At 48.4% G+C, this 18,287-nt stretch overlaps 1 protein-coding gene across 1 annotated transcript in view; it reads right to left on the bottom strand.

Annotated features, from left to right (window-relative positions):
* Positions 1 to 3,711: 3,711 nt before the first annotated feature.
* The window catches only part of LOC144605800 (coiled-coil domain-containing protein 60-like), a 120,163-nt gene continuing 105,587 nt past the window's right edge, over positions 3,712 to 18,287 (bottom strand). Inside the window, 8 exon segments of the mRNA XM_078421357.1 lie at positions 3,712 to 3,977; positions 5,620 to 5,809; positions 9,361 to 9,404; positions 9,406 to 9,470; positions 9,473 to 9,495; positions 12,996 to 13,096; positions 13,098 to 13,137; positions 17,244 to 17,342. Coding sequence (XP_078277483.1) covers positions 3,870 to 3,977; positions 5,620 to 5,809; positions 9,361 to 9,404; positions 9,406 to 9,470; positions 9,473 to 9,495; positions 12,996 to 13,096; positions 13,098 to 13,137; positions 17,244 to 17,342 — 670 coding nt within the window. The 3' untranslated portion in view covers positions 3,712 to 3,869.

Genomic DNA, 18,287 nt, shown 5'->3' with positions numbered 1-18,287 from the left:
ATCATGGCTGATCATTCAGCTCAGTAGCCTGTACCTGCCTTCTCTCTGATCCCTGATCCCTTTAGCAAAAAGGGCCACATCTAACTCCCTCTTAAATATAGCCTGGCCTTAACTGGCCTCAACTACCTTCTGTGGCAGAGAATTCCACAGACTCACCACTCTGTGTGAAGAAATGTTCACAAATGAATTATCTTCATTTAGTGTGGAGTGTATTATACTAACAAGATCATTTTCTATAGTTTATAGTTTATAGTCCGGACCAAACTCAAATCCTGGGGGGACAGGGCTTTCTCCATCGCTGCTCCCACCCTCTGGAACTCACTACCCCAAACCGTCAGAGACTCCTCCTCACTCACCACATTCAAAACATCACTGAAGTCTCACCTGTTCAGCACTGCCTTCAACCACTGACCGTCACCTCACCTTCTGCCTCCTTTTTCTGTTCGTTTACTTATTTATCTATTAATTTTCTTCTCTATGTTCTAGTAATCCCTGTAAAGCGTCTTTGAGTGTTTGAAAAGCGCTATATAAACGTAATGCATTATTATTATTATTATTATGAATAGAAGAAATCACTTATCAAAATAACTAAAGAACCTGTCATCACTTTTATAGATGAGGCTCTCACTAGGGTCTCCTCGATATCCCGCAGCTCTGCTCTTGCTCCCCCTCCCACATTCACAATAAGGACAGAGTCCCCCTTGTCCTCACCGGCTCGGCCGCGGGGCTTTCCATCGCCCGGTGCGGCACGGCCGCGGGACACCATTCTGCTTTAGTTAAACATTTTGTTCAAGATGGCCGCGCCATTGTGTTTGGCTGCCTGCCATTGTAAGTTTCTTTTTTTTTTTCCTAATCAGATGTGCAGCACTTTGGTCAACGTGGGTTGTTTTTAAATGTGCTATACAAATAAAATTGACTTGACTTGACTTGACCTTCCACCCCATCAGGCGTCGCATACAGCACATAATCCTCCAATACTTTCACCACCTCCAATGGGATCCCACTACTGGCCACATCTTCCCATCTCCTCCCCTTTCTGCTTTCCGCAGAGACCGTTCCCTCCGTAACTCCCTGGTCAACTCGTTCCTTCCTACCCTAACTACACCCTCCCCAGGCACTTTCCCCTGCCACCGCAGGAGATGCAACACCTGTCCCTTTACCTACCCCCTCGACTCCATCCAAGGACCCAAACAGTTTTACCAGGTGAGGCAGAGGTTCATTTGCACCTCCTCCAACCTCATCTACTGCATCCGCTGTTCCAGGTGTCAACTTCTGTACATCGGCGAAACCAAGCACAGGCTCGGCGATCGTTCAGCTGAAAACCTCCGCTCAGTTCCCCTTAACCTGCCTGATCTCCTGGTGGCTCAGCACTTTAACTCCCCCTCCCATTCCCAATCTGATCTTTCTGTCCTGGGCCTCCTCCATTGTCAGAGTGAGCCCCAGCGCAAATTGGAGGAACAGCACCACATATTTCGCTTGGGTAGTTTACACTCCAGCGGTATGAACATTGACTTCTCTAAATTCAAGTAGCCCTTGCTTTCCCTCTCTCTCCATCCCCTCCCCCTTCCCAGTTCTCCCACCAGTCTTACTGTCTCCGTCTACATTCTATCTCTGTCCCGCCCTCTCCCCTGACATCAGTCTGAAGAAGGGTCTTGACACGAAACGTCACCCATTCCTTCTCTCCAGAGATGCTGCCTGTCCTGCTGAGTTACTCCAACATTTATCATCTACCATCACCTTTAGACAATAGACAATAGGCAATAGGTGCAGGAGGAGGCCATTCGGCCCTTTGAGCCGAATGGCCTCCTGGCTGATCATTCTCAATCAGTATCCCATTCCTGCCTTCTCCCCATACCCCGACTCCGCTATCTTTAAGAGCTCTATCTAGCTCTCTCTTGAATGCATTCAGAGAATTGGCCTCCACTGCCCTCTGAGGCAGAGAATTCCACAGATTCACAACTCTCTGACTGAAAAAGTTTTTCCACATCTCAGTTCTAAATGGCCTACGCCTTTTTCTTAAACTGTGGCCCCTTGTTCTGGACTCCCCCAACATTGGGAACATGTTTCTTGCTTCTAACGTGTCCAACCCCTTAATAATCTTATACGTTTCGATAAGATCTCCTCTCATCCTTCTAAATTCCAGTGTATACAAGCCTAGTCGCTCCAGTCTTAAGACAGTCCCGCCATTCCTGGAATTAACCTAGTAAACCTAGGCTGCACGCCCTCAATAGCAAGAATATCCATCCTCAAATTTGGAGACCAAAACTGCATACAATACTCCAGGTGCGGTCTCACTAGGGCCCTGTACAACTTCAGAAGGACCTCTTTGCTCTTATACTCAACTCCTCTTGTTATGAAGGCCAACATTCCATTGGCTTTCTTCACTGCCTGCTGTACCTGCATGCTTCCTTTCAGTGACTGATGCACTAGGACACCCAGATCTCGTTGTACGTCCCCTTTTCCTAACTTGACACCATTCAGATAATACTCTGCCTTCCTATTCTTACCACAAAAGTGGATAACCTCACACTTATCCGCATTAATCTGCATCTGCCATGCATCTGCCCACTCACACAACCTGTCCAAGTCACCCTGCAACCTCACAGCATCTTCCTCACAGTTCACACTACCACCCAGCTTTGTATCATCTGTAAATTTGCTAATGGTACTTTTAATCCCTTCATCCAAGTCATTAATGTATATTGTAAATAGCTGCGGTCCCAGCAATGAGCCTTGCGGTACCCCACTAGTCACTGCCTGCCATTCTGAAAGGGACCCATTTATCCCCACTCTTTGCTTTCTGTCTGCCAACCAATTTTCTATCCATGACAGTACCCTACCTCCAATACCATGTGCTCTAGTTTTGCCCACTAATCTCCTATGTGGAACCTTGTCAAAGGCTTTCTGAAAGTCAAGGTACACCACATCCACCGGCTCTCCCCTGTCAATTTTCCTAGTTACATCCTCAAAGAATTCCAGAAGATTAGTCAAGCATGATTTCCCCATCGTAAATCCATGCTGACTCGGAATTATCCTGTTACTACTGTCATATCATATCATATCATATACATACAGCCGGAAACAGGCCTTTTCGGCCCTCCAAGTCCGTGCCGCCCAGTGATCCCCGTACATTAACACTATCCTACACCCACTAGGGACAATTTTTACATTTACCCAGCCAATTAACCTACATACCTGTACGTCTTTGGAGTGTGGGAGGAAACCGAAGATCTCGGAGTAAACCCACGCAGGTCACGGGGAGAACGTACAAACTCCTTACAGTGCAGCACCCGTAGTCAGGATCGAACCTGAGTCTCCGGCGCTGCATTCGCTGTAAAGCAGCAACTCTACCGCTGCGCTACCGTGCTGTCCAAATGCTCTGCAATTTCGTCTTTTATAATTGACTCCAGCATCTTCCCCACCACTGATGTCAGACTAACTGGTCTATAATTTCCCGTTTTCTCTCTCCCTCCTTTCTTAAAAAGTGGGACAACATTAGCTACCCTCCAATCCACAGGAACTGATCCTGAATCTATAGAACATTGGAAAATGATCACCAATGCGTCCACAATTTCTAGCGCCACCTCCTTAAGTACCCTGGGATGCAGACCATCAGAATTATTTCATGTTCAGGTTATAATTAGAAAACGATAAGCATAATATGGGTGAAATTGCATTGGACACTAAGCCTATGAAGACATGTTTTGCCTGGTGTTGGAGTACAACAGATTAGTTTATTAGATTATTTCAAACAGCAGATACATAAATCTAATTTGTGTTCATTAATATCATACGCAGTGGTTTCGGTCCATGCACATTTGATGCATTACCACGTTACAACAATTTGTTAGATGCTTCTTCTGTGATGTTCACCTGATGGGCGGTGCACTCTGAGTCCTCTTTGGTAGGTCCAACTTCAGCTGAAGCCAGTTGTCATAGTCTTCTGCAGGCATCTGAATCACTTTGTCTCGCATAAACTGTGAAGGAAATGGTCAGGACATGATAGATGGGTTTCAGTATCAATCTAATAACACGGACTCCAAAATAAAAACCGAAGATGCTGGAAATATTCAACAGTCCTGGTGGCATTCATGGAGAAATAAACAGAGTTAATTCACCTCCAGTGATTGAATGTTAATGAACTTAAGACCAAAATAGAAAGAAAACAAAAGTTCTTAAAAGTATTTATGTTCAATAGCCTTTCTATAATACCAGAATATACTCATGATTGGCCTGACATTGTACATGTAGTCCAAGAACTGCAGACTGTTGGAAATAATAGTCGTTTTTCACACATGAATGTAGCGCAACACGTACGCGCATTTGGCATGCATACTTTTTTTTTGCTGAAAAGTTGTATTATGTGCCATATTACTCCCCCCCACACCTCCCCCCTTCTACCCCCTACCCCCTTCCCCCCTCTTTTCCGCACAAATCCACTCTCCCACCCCTCCTCCCCACTCCCCGCCCACCCCCACTCTCCCCCTCCCTTCCTCCACCCCCTGACCCCCACTCCCTCCTCCCACTCCACTGCCCCACTGCCCCCCTCTCAACAGCTACGGGCCTCACGCTCCGCAGCAAGGTGAGGCCAGCGGCGAGGCAAGGCGAAGCGAGGCGAGTACAGCAGCGAGGCGAGGCGAGTACAGCGGCTAGACTGGGCCAGCGGCGAGGCGATGCGAGGCTAGAATCGAGGCCAGGCCAGCGGTGAGGCGAGTACAGCGGCAAGGCCGGGCCAGCGGCGGGGCGGGGCGAGACGAGCGGTGAGGCGTGTGTTTTGCGGAAAAATGTGAGGCGAAATTGGAATGGCGGAAATGAAATAAGAAAGCAGGAACTTTCGGCCAAATTCGGAAGGGTTGGGAGGTCTGTACAATACACGGGTTAGGGGCCATGTGATGGAATACCTCCAACTTCTATGGATGGATATGGTCCAGCAACTGCTAAAACAGTTGGCATCTACCGGACCAAGCAGCCGGCTCAATATGCAGTGTATCAACCACCCGAAACTCTTCACCACCGGTGCCCTGCAGATACGGGCACCGACTGTAAAATATACTGCACAGACCCAGGTGATACATATCGCAGATGTGATCGTCTCTGATACCCAGGCTGGCTTGACGGCACCTGAGCCCAAGTCACACAGCATCCTGATCTGGAAATACATTGCTGGTCTTTTATCCTTGCTTGATCTAAATCCAGGAACTTCCTAGCCAACAGCAAGAGCCTTCATAACAACCCCCACTGAGGTTGCTTCTGAATATCTCTGCTGTAGTGGCCTGGCGGAGGCCAGAGAAAAGGCAAGACGCCAGGCAGTTTTTAGTAAGATTCTTTTATTAGGCTGCGCTTCAGCCCACAGCGTAGTTCCCCTAGGGTATATGCCACGCCTCCCCCTGGTCAGGCTTTTAACCCCTTACGCCTGTCCGTCACGTAACGAGGGGGCTGACCCAAGGAGTGGCCTGATCCGCCACACTGCAAACATTTCTTTCTCCAGCCGTGTGGTGAAATATGGCTCCCCGTCAATAGACAATAGACAATAGGTGCAGGAGGAGGCCATTCGGCCCTTCAGATACCATTCTCATACACATGGCACCTGGCTGTGAACTATTTTATCAACAGTCTCACCTCAATAGCCGCACTAATGTCTGGGGAGCAGAGCTCCCAATTTCGCAATCCATGAAGCGTCTTGAGGAATTGTTGCGGCCTAATTCTGAGGCTTTGTCTTTCTCCAAACTTTTCCAGCTTCCTCAGAGCTCGGCTGATCTTCTGATTTCCTCGTACTGCCTCGGGAACTCTGGGCAACAAGCTGCCAAACCTGAAACATCATGGAAGGCAGGAGTTCTCTGTGCACCATTGGAAGAAACACCACTCACTCACACACACACACTGAGAACTGTTAACACAGGATGGTCCTCTGATTTTTCTCCATCGCTGCTAATCATAATACCCCTTGCATTACAATCAAGAGAATCGCTTTTTGTGGAAATACCAATGTGAATGCTTAGTTCAGTATAGTTTAGTATAGTTTAGAGATACAGTGCGGAAACAGGCCCTTCGGCCCACCAAGTCCGCACCGACCAGCGATCCCCGCCCATTAACACTATCCTACACACACTAGGGACAATTTACATTTATATCAAGCCAATTAACCTACAAACCTGTACGTCTTTGGAGTGTGGGAGGAAACCGAAGATCTTGGAGAAAACCCACGCGGTCACGGGGAGAACGTACAAAGTCCTACCACAACCAGAGAGCAGTGCTGAATGACGATCTACCTCATTGGTGACCCTCAAACTATCTTTTATCAGACTTTACTGGCTTTACCTTACATGAAATGTTATTCCCTTTATCATGTATACCAGGGGTGTCACGGGCCAGAATGGGTAAAATGCGACTTCATGCGGGCCGGATTAGTTGTGCACGTGCGAACGCAGATGCACGTGGGGCCACAGCTTCCGTTGCCTTCGTTTTTACAACCTGCTCTCATGTGTCTCAGTCTCTGCTATAACTACAAAGAGTTTCACTTTACGAATTTCGTCTCTTATGGAGTCCCACTGAGTTACTCCAGCTTTTTGCGTCTATCTTCGGTTGAAACCAGCATCTGCAGTTCCTTCCTACACATTGACAGATAGCAATCAGGTGGGAGAGGGGGGGGGGGGGAAGGATAGAGAGAGAGCTACATAGGTTGGGAGGGAACAAGGACTCACCAAAGGGTTGCATATTGTGTAATCTGGGTAAAACAGAGGTGAAAAGTAGAAGCAAACAAGGGCAGCTGGAAAATCCATGGGGAGGAGGGAGATAGGCAGATGGTGTGGGTGGAAGGAAACTGGTGATAGAGTTCTGAGGGGCTTAGGAGAAAATGGTGTGTGAGAGTGGAGCTGGGCAGAACATGAGAGAAAACAGGACAGAAAGGAAGCCATCACCTGAAATGAGAATTCAATGTTCATGCAGTTGGTTTAGATATTCCCGGTGGAATATAAAGTGTTATTCCTCTAGAAAATGCTATTGAGGGATTTGGGCAAAGGCAGTAAATGGGATTCACTCAGCAAGGCACCCACCTTGGTTGGCACGGCTGCGATGGGCTGAACGGCCTGTTTCCATGCGGTATATTTATTTCTAGGACAGACACATACGCATACACGTACACACACACACACACATGCACATTTACAGGCACACACAGACACACAAATATACACTCACACCTGCAAACAAACATATACTCATACACTCACACGCATACGCACACTCATATTATCCTCACACACGTACACACTCATACATGCACGCCCACATTCACACGGTCATGCGAACACACGTGCACTCACTCGTGCACGCAGCACACTCTACACTCTACATGCAGCAGGTAACACAGACAGCAGTGAGAGAGAGAGTGGGGAGAGAGAGGGTGGGGAGAGAGAGTGGGGAGAGAGAGAGAGAGTGGGAGAGAGAGGGTGGTGAGAGAGAGTGGGAGAGAGAGTGGGAGAGAGAGGGTGGTGAGAGAGAGGGTGGGGAGAGAGAGAGAGAGAGAGAGTGGGGAGAGAGAGAGAGAGTGGGAGAGAGTGGGAGAGAGAGAGAGAGTGGGAGAGAGAGAGAGTGGGGAGAGAGAGAGGGTGGGGAGAGAGAGTGGGGAGAGAGAGAGAGAGTGGGAGAGAGAGAGAGAGTGGGGAGAGAGAGAGAGAGTGGCGAGAGAGAGGGTGGTGAGAGAGAGTGGGGAGAGAGAGAGAGAGTGGGAGAGAGAGAGAGTGGGGAGAGAGAGAGAGAGTGGGAGAGAGAGAGAGAGTGGGGAGAGAGAGAGAGAGTGGGGAGAGAGAGAGAGAGTGCGGAGAGAGAGAGAGAGTGGGGAGAGAGAGAGAGTGGGGAGAGAGAGGGTGGGGAGAGAGAGGGTGGTGAGAGAGAGTGGGGAGAGAGAGAGAGAGTGGGAGAGAGAGAGAGAGAGAGTGGGGAGAGAGAGTGGGGAGAGAGAGAGAGAGTGGGGGAGAGGAGAGAGAGTGGGGAGAGAGAGAGAGAGAGTGGGAGAGAGAGAGAGTGGGGAGAGAGAGAGAGAGTGGGGGAGAGAGAGAGGGTGGTGATAGAGAGTGGGGAGGAGAGAGAGAGAGTGGGAGAGAGAGGAGAGTGGGGAGAGAGAGAGAGAGTGGGAGAGAGAGAGGGTGGTGAGAGAGAGTGGGGAGAGAGAGAGAGAGTGGGAGAGAGAGAGAGAGAGAGTGGGAGAGAGAGTGGGGAGAGAGAGAGAGAGTGGGGGAGAGAGAGAGAGAGTGGGGAGAGAGAGAGAGAGTGGGAGAGAGAGAGAGTGGGGAGAGAGAGAGAGAGTGGGGAGAGAGAGAGGGTGGTGAGAGAGAGTGGGGAGAGGAGAGAGAGTGGGAGAGAGAGAGAGTGGGGAGAGAGAGAGAGTGGGAGAGAGAGAGGGTGGTGAGAGAGAGTGGGGAGAGAGAGAGAGAGTGGGAGAGAGAGAGTGGGAGAGAGAGAGAGAGTAGGAGAGAGAGAGAGAGTGGGAGAGAGAGAGTGGGGAGAGAGAGAGAGAGTGGGGAGAGAGAGAGAGAGTGGGAGAGAGAGAGAGAGAGAGAGAGAGAGAGTGGAGAGGAGAGAGAGTGGCGAGAGAGAGGGTGGTGAGAGAGAGTGGGGAGAGAGAGAGAGAGTGGGAGAGAGAGAGAGTGGGGAGAGAGAGAGAGTGGGAAGAGAGAGAGAGGTGGGGAGAGAGAGAGAGTGGGGAGAGAGAGAGAGAGTGGGAGAGGAGAGAGAGTTGGGAGAGAGAGAGAGAAGTGGGGAGAGAGAGAGAGTGGGGAGAGAGAGAGAGAGAGGGGGAGAGAGAGGGTGGTGAGAGAGGAGTGGGGAGAGAGAGAGTGGGAGAGAGAGAGAGTGGGGAGAGAGAGAGTGGGGAAGAGAGAGAGTGGGGAGAGAGAGAGAGAGTGGGAGAGAGAGAGAGTGGGGAGAGAGAGAGAGAGTGGGAGAGAGAGAGAGTGGGAGAGAGAGAGAGAGTGGGAGAGAGAGAGGAGTGGGAGAGAGAGAGAGTGGGGAGAGAGAGTGGGAGAGAGAGAGAGAGTGGGAGAGAGAGAGAGTGGGGAGAGCGCCCGCTGCCTACAGATATATAACAATGGTCGTGACTATACTTTATTTTCCCCCAAATCATTCCGCGGGGCGGGATTGGACCCCTTCGTGGGCCGGATGTGGCCAGGTAGTTTGACACACTTGATGTGTACACTATAAATGGCTCGATTGTAATCATGTATTGTCTTCCCACTGGCTGGTTGACACGCAACAAAGCCTTTTCACTGTTCTTCGGTACATGTGACAATAAACTGAACTGAACGTAGCCACATTACGCTGCTCCAGAAGGGAAGGTATTTGCGGACAGCATCTGCCACTCACCAGCTCTCTGCATTTCCTTCAGTTTTATGTTCTCCTGACTCCTGAAAGGGAGCGTTGCATGTCCTCGTTGTATGTATAGAAGCTGGTGATGTTGTCCAGTGCATGGAACTGCGTCTGCCGGTGGCCCAGCGTTTCCTGCCATTCCAGAGGTACAGCCTTAGTTTAGTTTAGTTTAGAGATACAGTGCAGAAACAGGCCCTTCGGCCTACCGAGTCCGCTCCGACAGGGAATGGCAGGGCTTTGCGGAGTAGTGCACAGCAGAGGAAACATGCAGTTCATTCAGGTACATTGTTCAGTGAAAGTGGAATCACAGGTCGCGATCATAACTCCATAAGTTTTAACATTTTTCTGAAAAGGGTGGATGTCTGGATGTTGGGGAAGGCACTTAACTGGGGCAAGGCAGAGGCTGATGGGCAGGAGCTAAGGAGAGTATATTGGGGGCAGTTGTTATTGCGTTTTTGTCCACAGGTGACATGTGAGAGTCGGTTAAAGTCCAGCCGATCAAAGTGCAGGATCAGCATGTTCCAAGTAAAGAGGAGGAATAAGAACAACAAGGTAAGGGATCAAGGGAATGACCAAGGAGGTTTGGAAACTTGGTCAGGAAGATAAAAGGAAGCGAATGTCAGGTTTGAGAAGGTGGCATCAGACATTATGAGTAGGAAAGAACTCAAGGGGGCAATTAGAAGGGCCAAATGTGGCCGTGGAATGTCATTGGCGAAACAGATTAAGGAAAATCCCAAGGCTTTTTATACATATGTTAAATATAAAAGGGTGACCAGAGAAGAAGATAGAAACACATAACGATAAAGGAGGGAATTTATGCTTGTAGTCAGAGGATGCAGGCGAGGTACTAAACTAATACTTTGCATCTGTATTCACCGAGGAGAAGGACTTGGAGGATGGTGAGATCAGTGTGGAGATACAAATCAGCTGGGGCAGTTTGAGATGGAGAAGGAGGTGGTACTGGGAATGTTGAAGAGCATTAAGGTGGAAAAGTACACAGGGCCTGATGGGTTCCGTGGCAAGTTACTGAGGGAGGCAGAGAGGAGATTGCGGGGTCTTGGACGATGACCTTTGTTTCTCCAGTCACATGTGAGGTTTCCGAGACTGGATAGCGGCCATTGTTGTTCCTTTGTTTAAGAAAGGAAGTAGAGAAAATCCAGCAAAATGTAGGCCGGTTGTGCCTCAAGCAGTGGTCGGGAAACTGGGGAAGAGAATTGTTCGAGATAGGACTCCCTCCTATTTGGAAGAAAATGGGTTAAATAGGGATAGCCAACAGGGGCTTTGGATGCGTAGCAAAGAACTGCAGATGCTGGTTTTCAATCGGAGGCAGACACAAAATGCTGGAGTAACTCAGCGGGACAGGCAGCAACTCTGGAGAGAAAGAATGGGTGATGTTTCGGGTCGAGACCCTTCTTTCAGACTGATGTCAGGGGAGTGGGCGGGACAGAGATAGAATGTAGTCAGAGACAGTAAGACTGGTGGGAGAACTGGGAAGTGGGAGGTGATGGAGAGAGAGGAAAGCAAGGGCTACTTGAAGTTAGAGAAGTCAATGTTCAGCTACCCAAGTGAAATATGAGGCGCTGTTCCTCCAATTTGCACTGGGCCTCACTCTGACAACGGAGGGAGGCCCAGGACAGAAAGGTCAGATTGGGGAATGGGAGGGGGAGTTGAAGTGCTGAGCAACCGGGAGATCAGGCAGGTTAAGGCAGACTGAGCGGAGGTGTTCAGCGAAACGATCGCTGAGCCTGCGCTTGGTCTCGCCGATGTATAGGAATCCACACTTGAAACAGCGGATACAGTAGATGAGGTTGGAGGAGGTGCAAGGGAACCTCTGCCTCACCTGGAAAGACAGGAAGCAGGGTGGGAACAAGAGTTTATTTGTTTCCTGTGAAGACTCTCAATTCCTCCGTTCTATGCCGCATCTGCCCCCAGGATGAGGTGTTCCACACTAGATCATCGGAGATGTCCTCGTTCTTTAGGAAACAGGGGTTCCCCTCTTCCATTATAGATGAGGCTCTCACAAGGGTCTCCTAGATCTCTCACAGCTCTGCTCTTGCTCCCCCTCCCCCCATTCACAACAAGGACAGAGTCCCCCTTGTCCTCACCTTCCACCCCATCAGCCGTCGCATACAGCATATAATCCTCCAACACATTCGCCACCTCCAACGGGATCCCACTACTGCCCACATCTTCCCATCTCCACCCCTATCTGCTTTCCGCAGAGACCGTTCCCTCTGCAACTCCCTGGTCAACTCGTCCCTTCCTACCCAATCCAACCCTTCCCCAGATATTTTCCCCAGCAACCGCAGGAAATGCAACACCTGTCCCCTTTACCCCCCCCCCCCCCGACTCCATCCAAGGACCCCGCCAGACATTCCAGGTGAGGCAGAAGTTCACTTGCACCTCCTCCAACCTCATCTACTGTATTCGCTGTTCCAGGTGTCAACCTCTACATCGGCGAGACCAAGCGAAGGCTCGGCGGGTTTTTTGCTTAACACCTCCGCTCAGTCCTCCTTAACCTACTTGATCTCCCGGTTGCTCAGTACTTTAACTTCACCTCCCATTCCTAATCTGACCTTTCTGTCCTGGGCCGCCTCCACTGTCAGAGTGAGGCCCAGCACAAATTGGAGGAACAGCACCTCATATTTCGCTTGGGTAGCTTACACCCCAGTGGTATGAACAATGACTTCAAATAGCCCTTGCTTTCCCTCTCTCTCCATCCCCTCCCCCTTCACAGTTCTCCTACCAGTCTTACTGTCTCCGCCTACATTCTGTCTTTGTCCCGCCCCCTCCCCTGACATCAGTCTGAAGAAGGGTCTTGACCTGAAACGTTGCCCATTCCTTCTCTTCAGAGTTGTTGCCTGACCCGCTGAGTTACTCCAGCATTTAGTGTCTATGGCTTTGTATGAGGCAGGTTGTGTTTCACTAACTTGATTGAGTTTAATGTGGAAGTGATGAAGGAGATTGATGAAGCAGGTAGGGTGGTGGATGTTGTATTCTGTGATTTTAGTAAAGGCTAAATAAGGTCCTTCATGGTAGGTTGATTCAGAAGATTAAAATGCATGGGATTCATGATGACTTGTTCATCTGGAATCAGAACTGGCTTATTCAGAGAAGACACACACACATTGCCAGGTGTGGTGCTGGAGGCAGATACACTCATGTTGTTATAGAGGCTTTCAGATAGATACATGGAAGTGCAGGGTTAGAGGGATATGGATCATGTACAGGCAGATGAGATGAGGCATCTTGTTTGTCTGAAGAAGGGTCTTGACCCGAAACGTCACCCATTCCTTCTCTCCAGAGTTACTCCAGCTTTTTGTGTCTATCTTGTCTGGCACAATTATTGTGGGCCGAATGGCCTGCGCTGTATTGTTCCGTGTTCTATCGGGTGGTCACATAGGCTTTCATTAGACAGGTCATTGAGTATATAAGTTGGGACATTATGATACAGTTTGACAAGACAGTTGGTGAGGCTGCATTTGGGGCATTATGTTCACTTTTAGTCGCCCTGCTGCACGACAAATGCAGATGAGCTTGATGGAGTGCAGAGAAGAATTATGAGGATTCAAAACGACAGATGAAATACAGTCTATTTCTGCAGTGGAATAGCGAGGAAATACTGCACAAACCTTTCCAAGGCTTCCAGGTTGTCATGGAGACACAAGGCCGCTTCCTCAGTTATCTCGACAAATTTGGACTGCATCTCCAGAGAGAGGGAGGATTTGCTGACAGGAAAGCAGGCTGTCCCCTGAAACCTGGCCTAAAGTGGTGCTGTGAGCGGCAAATGAAAGATTGTTGGTTTAGTGACATTCAGTCCAAGTGCATCACAATTAGTCACAACATGATGTATTCTCAGTCAGTCAGTCAGTCAGTCACACCTGGCAACATCACACACGCACACAAACTCTAATCACAGCTGCTGATATGTGACTAATGGGTACAGAAGGTTCACTCAAAAACTGTTCACTCGTGCCCCCTGTCTCGGGAGCCAGCTGGAGATGTCATTCCAGTTTGCAGCTCACAGAGCGATGTATTCACCCCTATCTCATCGCTCTTCCATGCACCTGACGGCTTTAAGGTCACAATGAAAATAATTTTACATCAATACATTAACCGACTGGTGACCAGAAGAAATCCAATCTATCAATCTGCTGAAGACAGACACAAAATGCTGGAGTAACTCAGCGGGACAGGCAGCATCTCTGGAGAGAAGGAATGGGTGACGTTTCGGGTCGAGACCCTTCTTCAGCCTGAGAGTCGGACGAGGGGGAGATACAGAGATAAGGAAGTGTAAGATGTGAGGACGAGACCTCAAAGGGGGTGGTGATCAAGGAAAATGTCGAATAGGTCATTGTTAGCTGGGAGAAGGTGACAACAAAGCAAACTGAGATAAAATGTAGTCAGGGACAGTCAGACTGGTCGGAGAACTGGGAAGGGGGAAGGATGGAGAGAGAGCGAGGGGAAGCTAGGGTTACTTGAAGTTAGGGAAGTCAATATTCAAACTGACTTACTCCAGCACTTTGTGTCGATCTTCGATGTAAACTGCAGTCCCTTATTGCACTATCAGCCTGCTGATCTTTCAGCATCCAAATTTGTTTACTGCAAAACTAAACTGATGCCCTGAGCATTATGTATGTCATTTGATGTGCCGCCCTGTGTTAATTCAATAGCATTCTGACTCATTGCTCAGTTAGAATTGGGGTGCAATACACCAACTTTGCAACTTTACAAGCCCTAAACAAACATTGTTGTTGGTGAGGTTAACGTCATGCGGTTGCTCTGGTGAAGCCGGCATGCAATCATTTGACAGTAATGCTATTCCATTTTTATGCGATTGACGTCGAGACTGGCTTCAGTGAGACCGCAGTCCCAGAGTTAACAAAAGCAGAGAGCTGCAGGGACAATGCTGCTCCAGTCTGACTCAGACAACCACAGGAGTACTGTTGGGCGGGATTCATAAGGTCAGAAGTGATAGGAGAAGAATTAGGCCATTCGTCCCATCAAGTCTATTCCACCCACTCAATCATGGCTGATCTATCTCAGTTTAATGATGGGATATCTGGCAGAGAATTCCCCCTCTTCCGAATCTTTTGTATTCAGCACCGCATCTTTGAGATGTGGGAGGGATGCAGAGCTCCTGGGAGAATATCACGCAGTCACGGCGAAATGTGCACCAGAGGTACGGATTGAACCAGGGGTCAAAGGAGCAGAGGCTGCAGCTCGCCCTGCTCATCGGGTCATCAGGTCATGTGATAGGAGCAGAATTAGGCCACTCGGCCCATCAAGTCTACTCCGCCATTCAATCATGGCTGATCTATCTCTCCCTCCCAACCCCATTCTCCTGCCTTCTCCCCGTAACCCCTGACACCCGTACGCATCAAGAATCTATCTATCTCTGCCTTAAAAATATCCATTGGCGGCCTCCACAGCCGTCTGTGGCAATGAACTCCACAGATTCACCACCCATACACTGAGAGGGTACGAAACATGATCCTTATTGGCCACAGAAGTGCACTCAAAGTTGATTTTTACATATTTGCACACTGGATCTCTGTATCCTCCCTTCTTCCTGACTCCAAACTGGACTGAAGTGCATTGAGAAGGGGGAAGGCAGTGGTTGCATTGGCTGGGCTGTGGGGTTGTGTATGAATGAGCTCTTTGTTGTTAGTTCCAGCAACCTCTCCCCACACATGAACATGGAGTGCAAGTGAACAAGGAAGCTGAGTGTAAAAGTCTAGTCGCGGTGTCCACAATAACGTCAGTGTCTGTGTCGGATACATTTACGATCCTTATCCCAACAGGACTGGCGTCAGACAGAAATAAGGGCAGCACGGTGGCGCAGTGATAGAGTTGCTGTCGTACAGCCCTTTCATAAAAACATAGAAAATAGGTGCAGGAGTAGGCCATTCGGCCCTTCAATATGATCATGCGAGCCCATTCAATATGATCATGGCTGATCATCCAACTCAGTATCCCGTACCTGCCTTCTCTCCATACCCCCTGATCCTTTTAGCCACAAGGGCCACATCTAACTCCCTCTTAAATATAGCCAATGCACTGGCCTCAACTACCTTCTGTGGCAGAGAATTCCACAGATTCACCACTCTCTGTGTGAAAAAAAACGTTCTCATCTCGGTCCTAAAAAACTTCCCCCTTATCCTTAAACTGTGACCCTTGTTCTGGACTTCCCCAACATCGGGAACAATCTTCCTGCATCTAGCCTGTCCAACCCCTTAAGAATTTTGTAAGTTTCAGCACCGGAGACCGGGTTCGATCCCAACCACGGGCGCTGTCTGTACGGGAGTTTGTGCGTTCTCCCCGTGACCGTGTGGGTTTTCTCCGAGATCTTCGGTTTCCTCCCACACTCCAAAGACGTACAGGTTTGTAGATTAACTGGCTTGGTATAAGTGTAAATTGTCCCTAGTGTGTGTAGGGACAGTGTTAATGTGCGGGATCGCTGGTGGGGCCCAAGAGCCTGTATCTCTAAACGATACTAAAAAATAGCCCTCAGAGCTTGTGGATTAAGCTTTAGATCCCCCAAACACAGTTCACATAGTTTGTGCAGAAGGCCAGAGCTACTGGGAATGGAGTGAGTGTTTTTGTTGAGGGAGAGAGCAGGGAGCTGGGGAAACAAACTAATGATTCCGTTACCTAACTCTCAAGTCTCCATCTAATGGAGGTTTCACCTCATCAAAACTCTTACAATATAACAAATTCTACAACAGGCTCTTAATAGCCTATGATGAGCCAACGGTATGAACATTGACATCTCTAACTTCAAGCTTTCCCTCTCTCCATCCCTCCCCATCCCAGTTCTCTGACCAGTCTGGACTGTACACCTGCTTAAATTTTTTATCTCTGTTTGCTTCGTTGTCACCTTCTTCTAGTGATGATCCAAACTACATCTTCCTTGAACTTAATCTCTTTTGATGTTTCGTTTTCACACATTCCTTCTATCCAGAGATGCTGCCCTGTCCCGCTGAGATACTCCAGCATTTTGTGTCTATCTTCGGTGTAAACCAACATCTGCAGTTCCTTTCTGCACAACTTAACAGTCTTGGGGATGTGGGAAATTATTGGTAGGGAAAAAAAAACTGCAGATGCTGGTTTAAATCGAAGGTAGACACAAAATGCTGGAGTAACTCAGCGGGTCAGGCAGCATCTCTGGAGAGAAGGAATGGGTGACGTTTCGGGTCTACTTCCGTCTACATCCAATCTTTGTCCCGCCCCCCTCCCCTGACATCAGTCTGCAGAAGGGTCGCGACCCGAAACGTCACACATTCCTTCTCTCCAGAGATGCTGCCTGACCCGCTGAGTTACTCCAGCATTTTGTGTCTACCTGAAAGATTATTGGAGTACACAGGACAGTCATAGAGAGAACAGGTTTCACTGGGTTGTCTAAATTTATGCTGATTAGCTAATTAATTTATTGCATCGTATGAAGTCACATTAACAATCTCGTGGTACCCCTGTACAATGACAATAAAGATGTATTGTATTGTAGGTGGTTACCTTCTTAATATGGGGTTGCCCATTTAAATAAGGGGTCACCAATTTCATAAAGTACCACCCCATTTAAAAAAAGTTGCCACTGATTAAAGAAAGGACTCCTCCATTTGGATCAGCAGCATGCCAAGGTCATTAACTAACACAACTACTCATTATCCCCAGTAATTTCACATCAGAATGCAGTCTAACTCACCGTCAATGGGGAAGTGAAGGGCTGGTTTTGGCCCACACCCAAGAGGATTTAGGCCCTATTCTTATTCCAAATGGCAATGAATATCAATTATAGACACCCTCTGATTCATCACGTAACCAAACAAACCTGGATAGCAGGCTAATTTTGCAGTTGTCAACTTTAATTTGGAAAGTACCTTTTTGGCCTGTGTTGTAATGTATTGATGTCAGTCTGAGGCTCTGTGCTGTTACTTGGCCACTGGTTGACTTTTCCATTACTCCCGAAAGCTGTTGAGCTAAGGACACAGAATGAATCTTCATTACAAGAGGCCAATATTGATGTATCAAAATGGCATAGATCAATGCAATTACAAGCACATAAATCTTTTGAAGACAATAAACACATTGCAAGAGGAGCAATTTAGAGAGCCAGACAGGAAAAAACAGAGGCAGTGAGAATTTACTGAGAAATGAACCAAAGTGCTGGAGTAACTCAGTGGGTCAGGCAGCATCTCTAGAGAACAAGGATAGGTGACGTGATCAGGTCGGGATCTTTCTTCAAATTGATTGAAGTGGGGGGTGGGGGGGGAGAAGGAAGCTGAAAAGCGAGAAGGGGCAGGACAAAGCCTGGCAAGTGATGGGTGGATACAGATGACTTTACGGAAGCTTTAGATAACACAGTACAAAATCATGAAAAGGTTCAGATAGGACTAGAGAAGCTAGATGCAGGAAAAATGTTCCCAATGTTGGGGGAGTCCAGAACCAGGGGCCACAGTCTTAGAATAAAGGGGAGGCCATTTAAACTGAGGGTGAGAAGAAACTTTTTCACCAGAGAGTTGTGAATTTGTGGAATTCTCTGCCACAGAGGGCAGTGGAGGCCAATTCACTGGATGAATTTAAGAGAGAGTTAGATAGAGCTTTAGGGGCTAGTGGAATCAAGGGATATGGGGAGAAGGCAGGCACGGGTTACTGATTGTGGATGATCAGCCATGATCACAATGAATGGCGGTGCTGGCTCGAAGGGCCGGAATGGCCTCCTCCTGCACCTATTTTCTATGTTTCTATGTTTTCTAAAATGGAGGTGTCGAATTAGCAGATGGTTTACAGTGTCAGGGCACAAATCTACAGTGGAAATGTTATTTTATGCAGAGAGTGGTATGCACTGTTTGTATGGGCGGTGGAAACAGTTGAAGAGGATTTTCAATAAGGACAAGGAAAATAACTTGCAGGACTTTTCAAAC

Source organism: Rhinoraja longicauda, chromosome 25, assembly GCF_053455715.1.
Source record: "Rhinoraja longicauda isolate Sanriku21f chromosome 25, sRhiLon1.1, whole genome shotgun sequence".
NCBI classification, from domain to species: Eukaryota; Metazoa; Chordata; class Chondrichthyes; order Rajiformes; family Arhynchobatidae; genus Rhinoraja; species Rhinoraja longicauda.
Note: the sequence above shows the minus strand (reverse complement) of the source record. Positions and strands in the feature narration are given on the sequence as shown.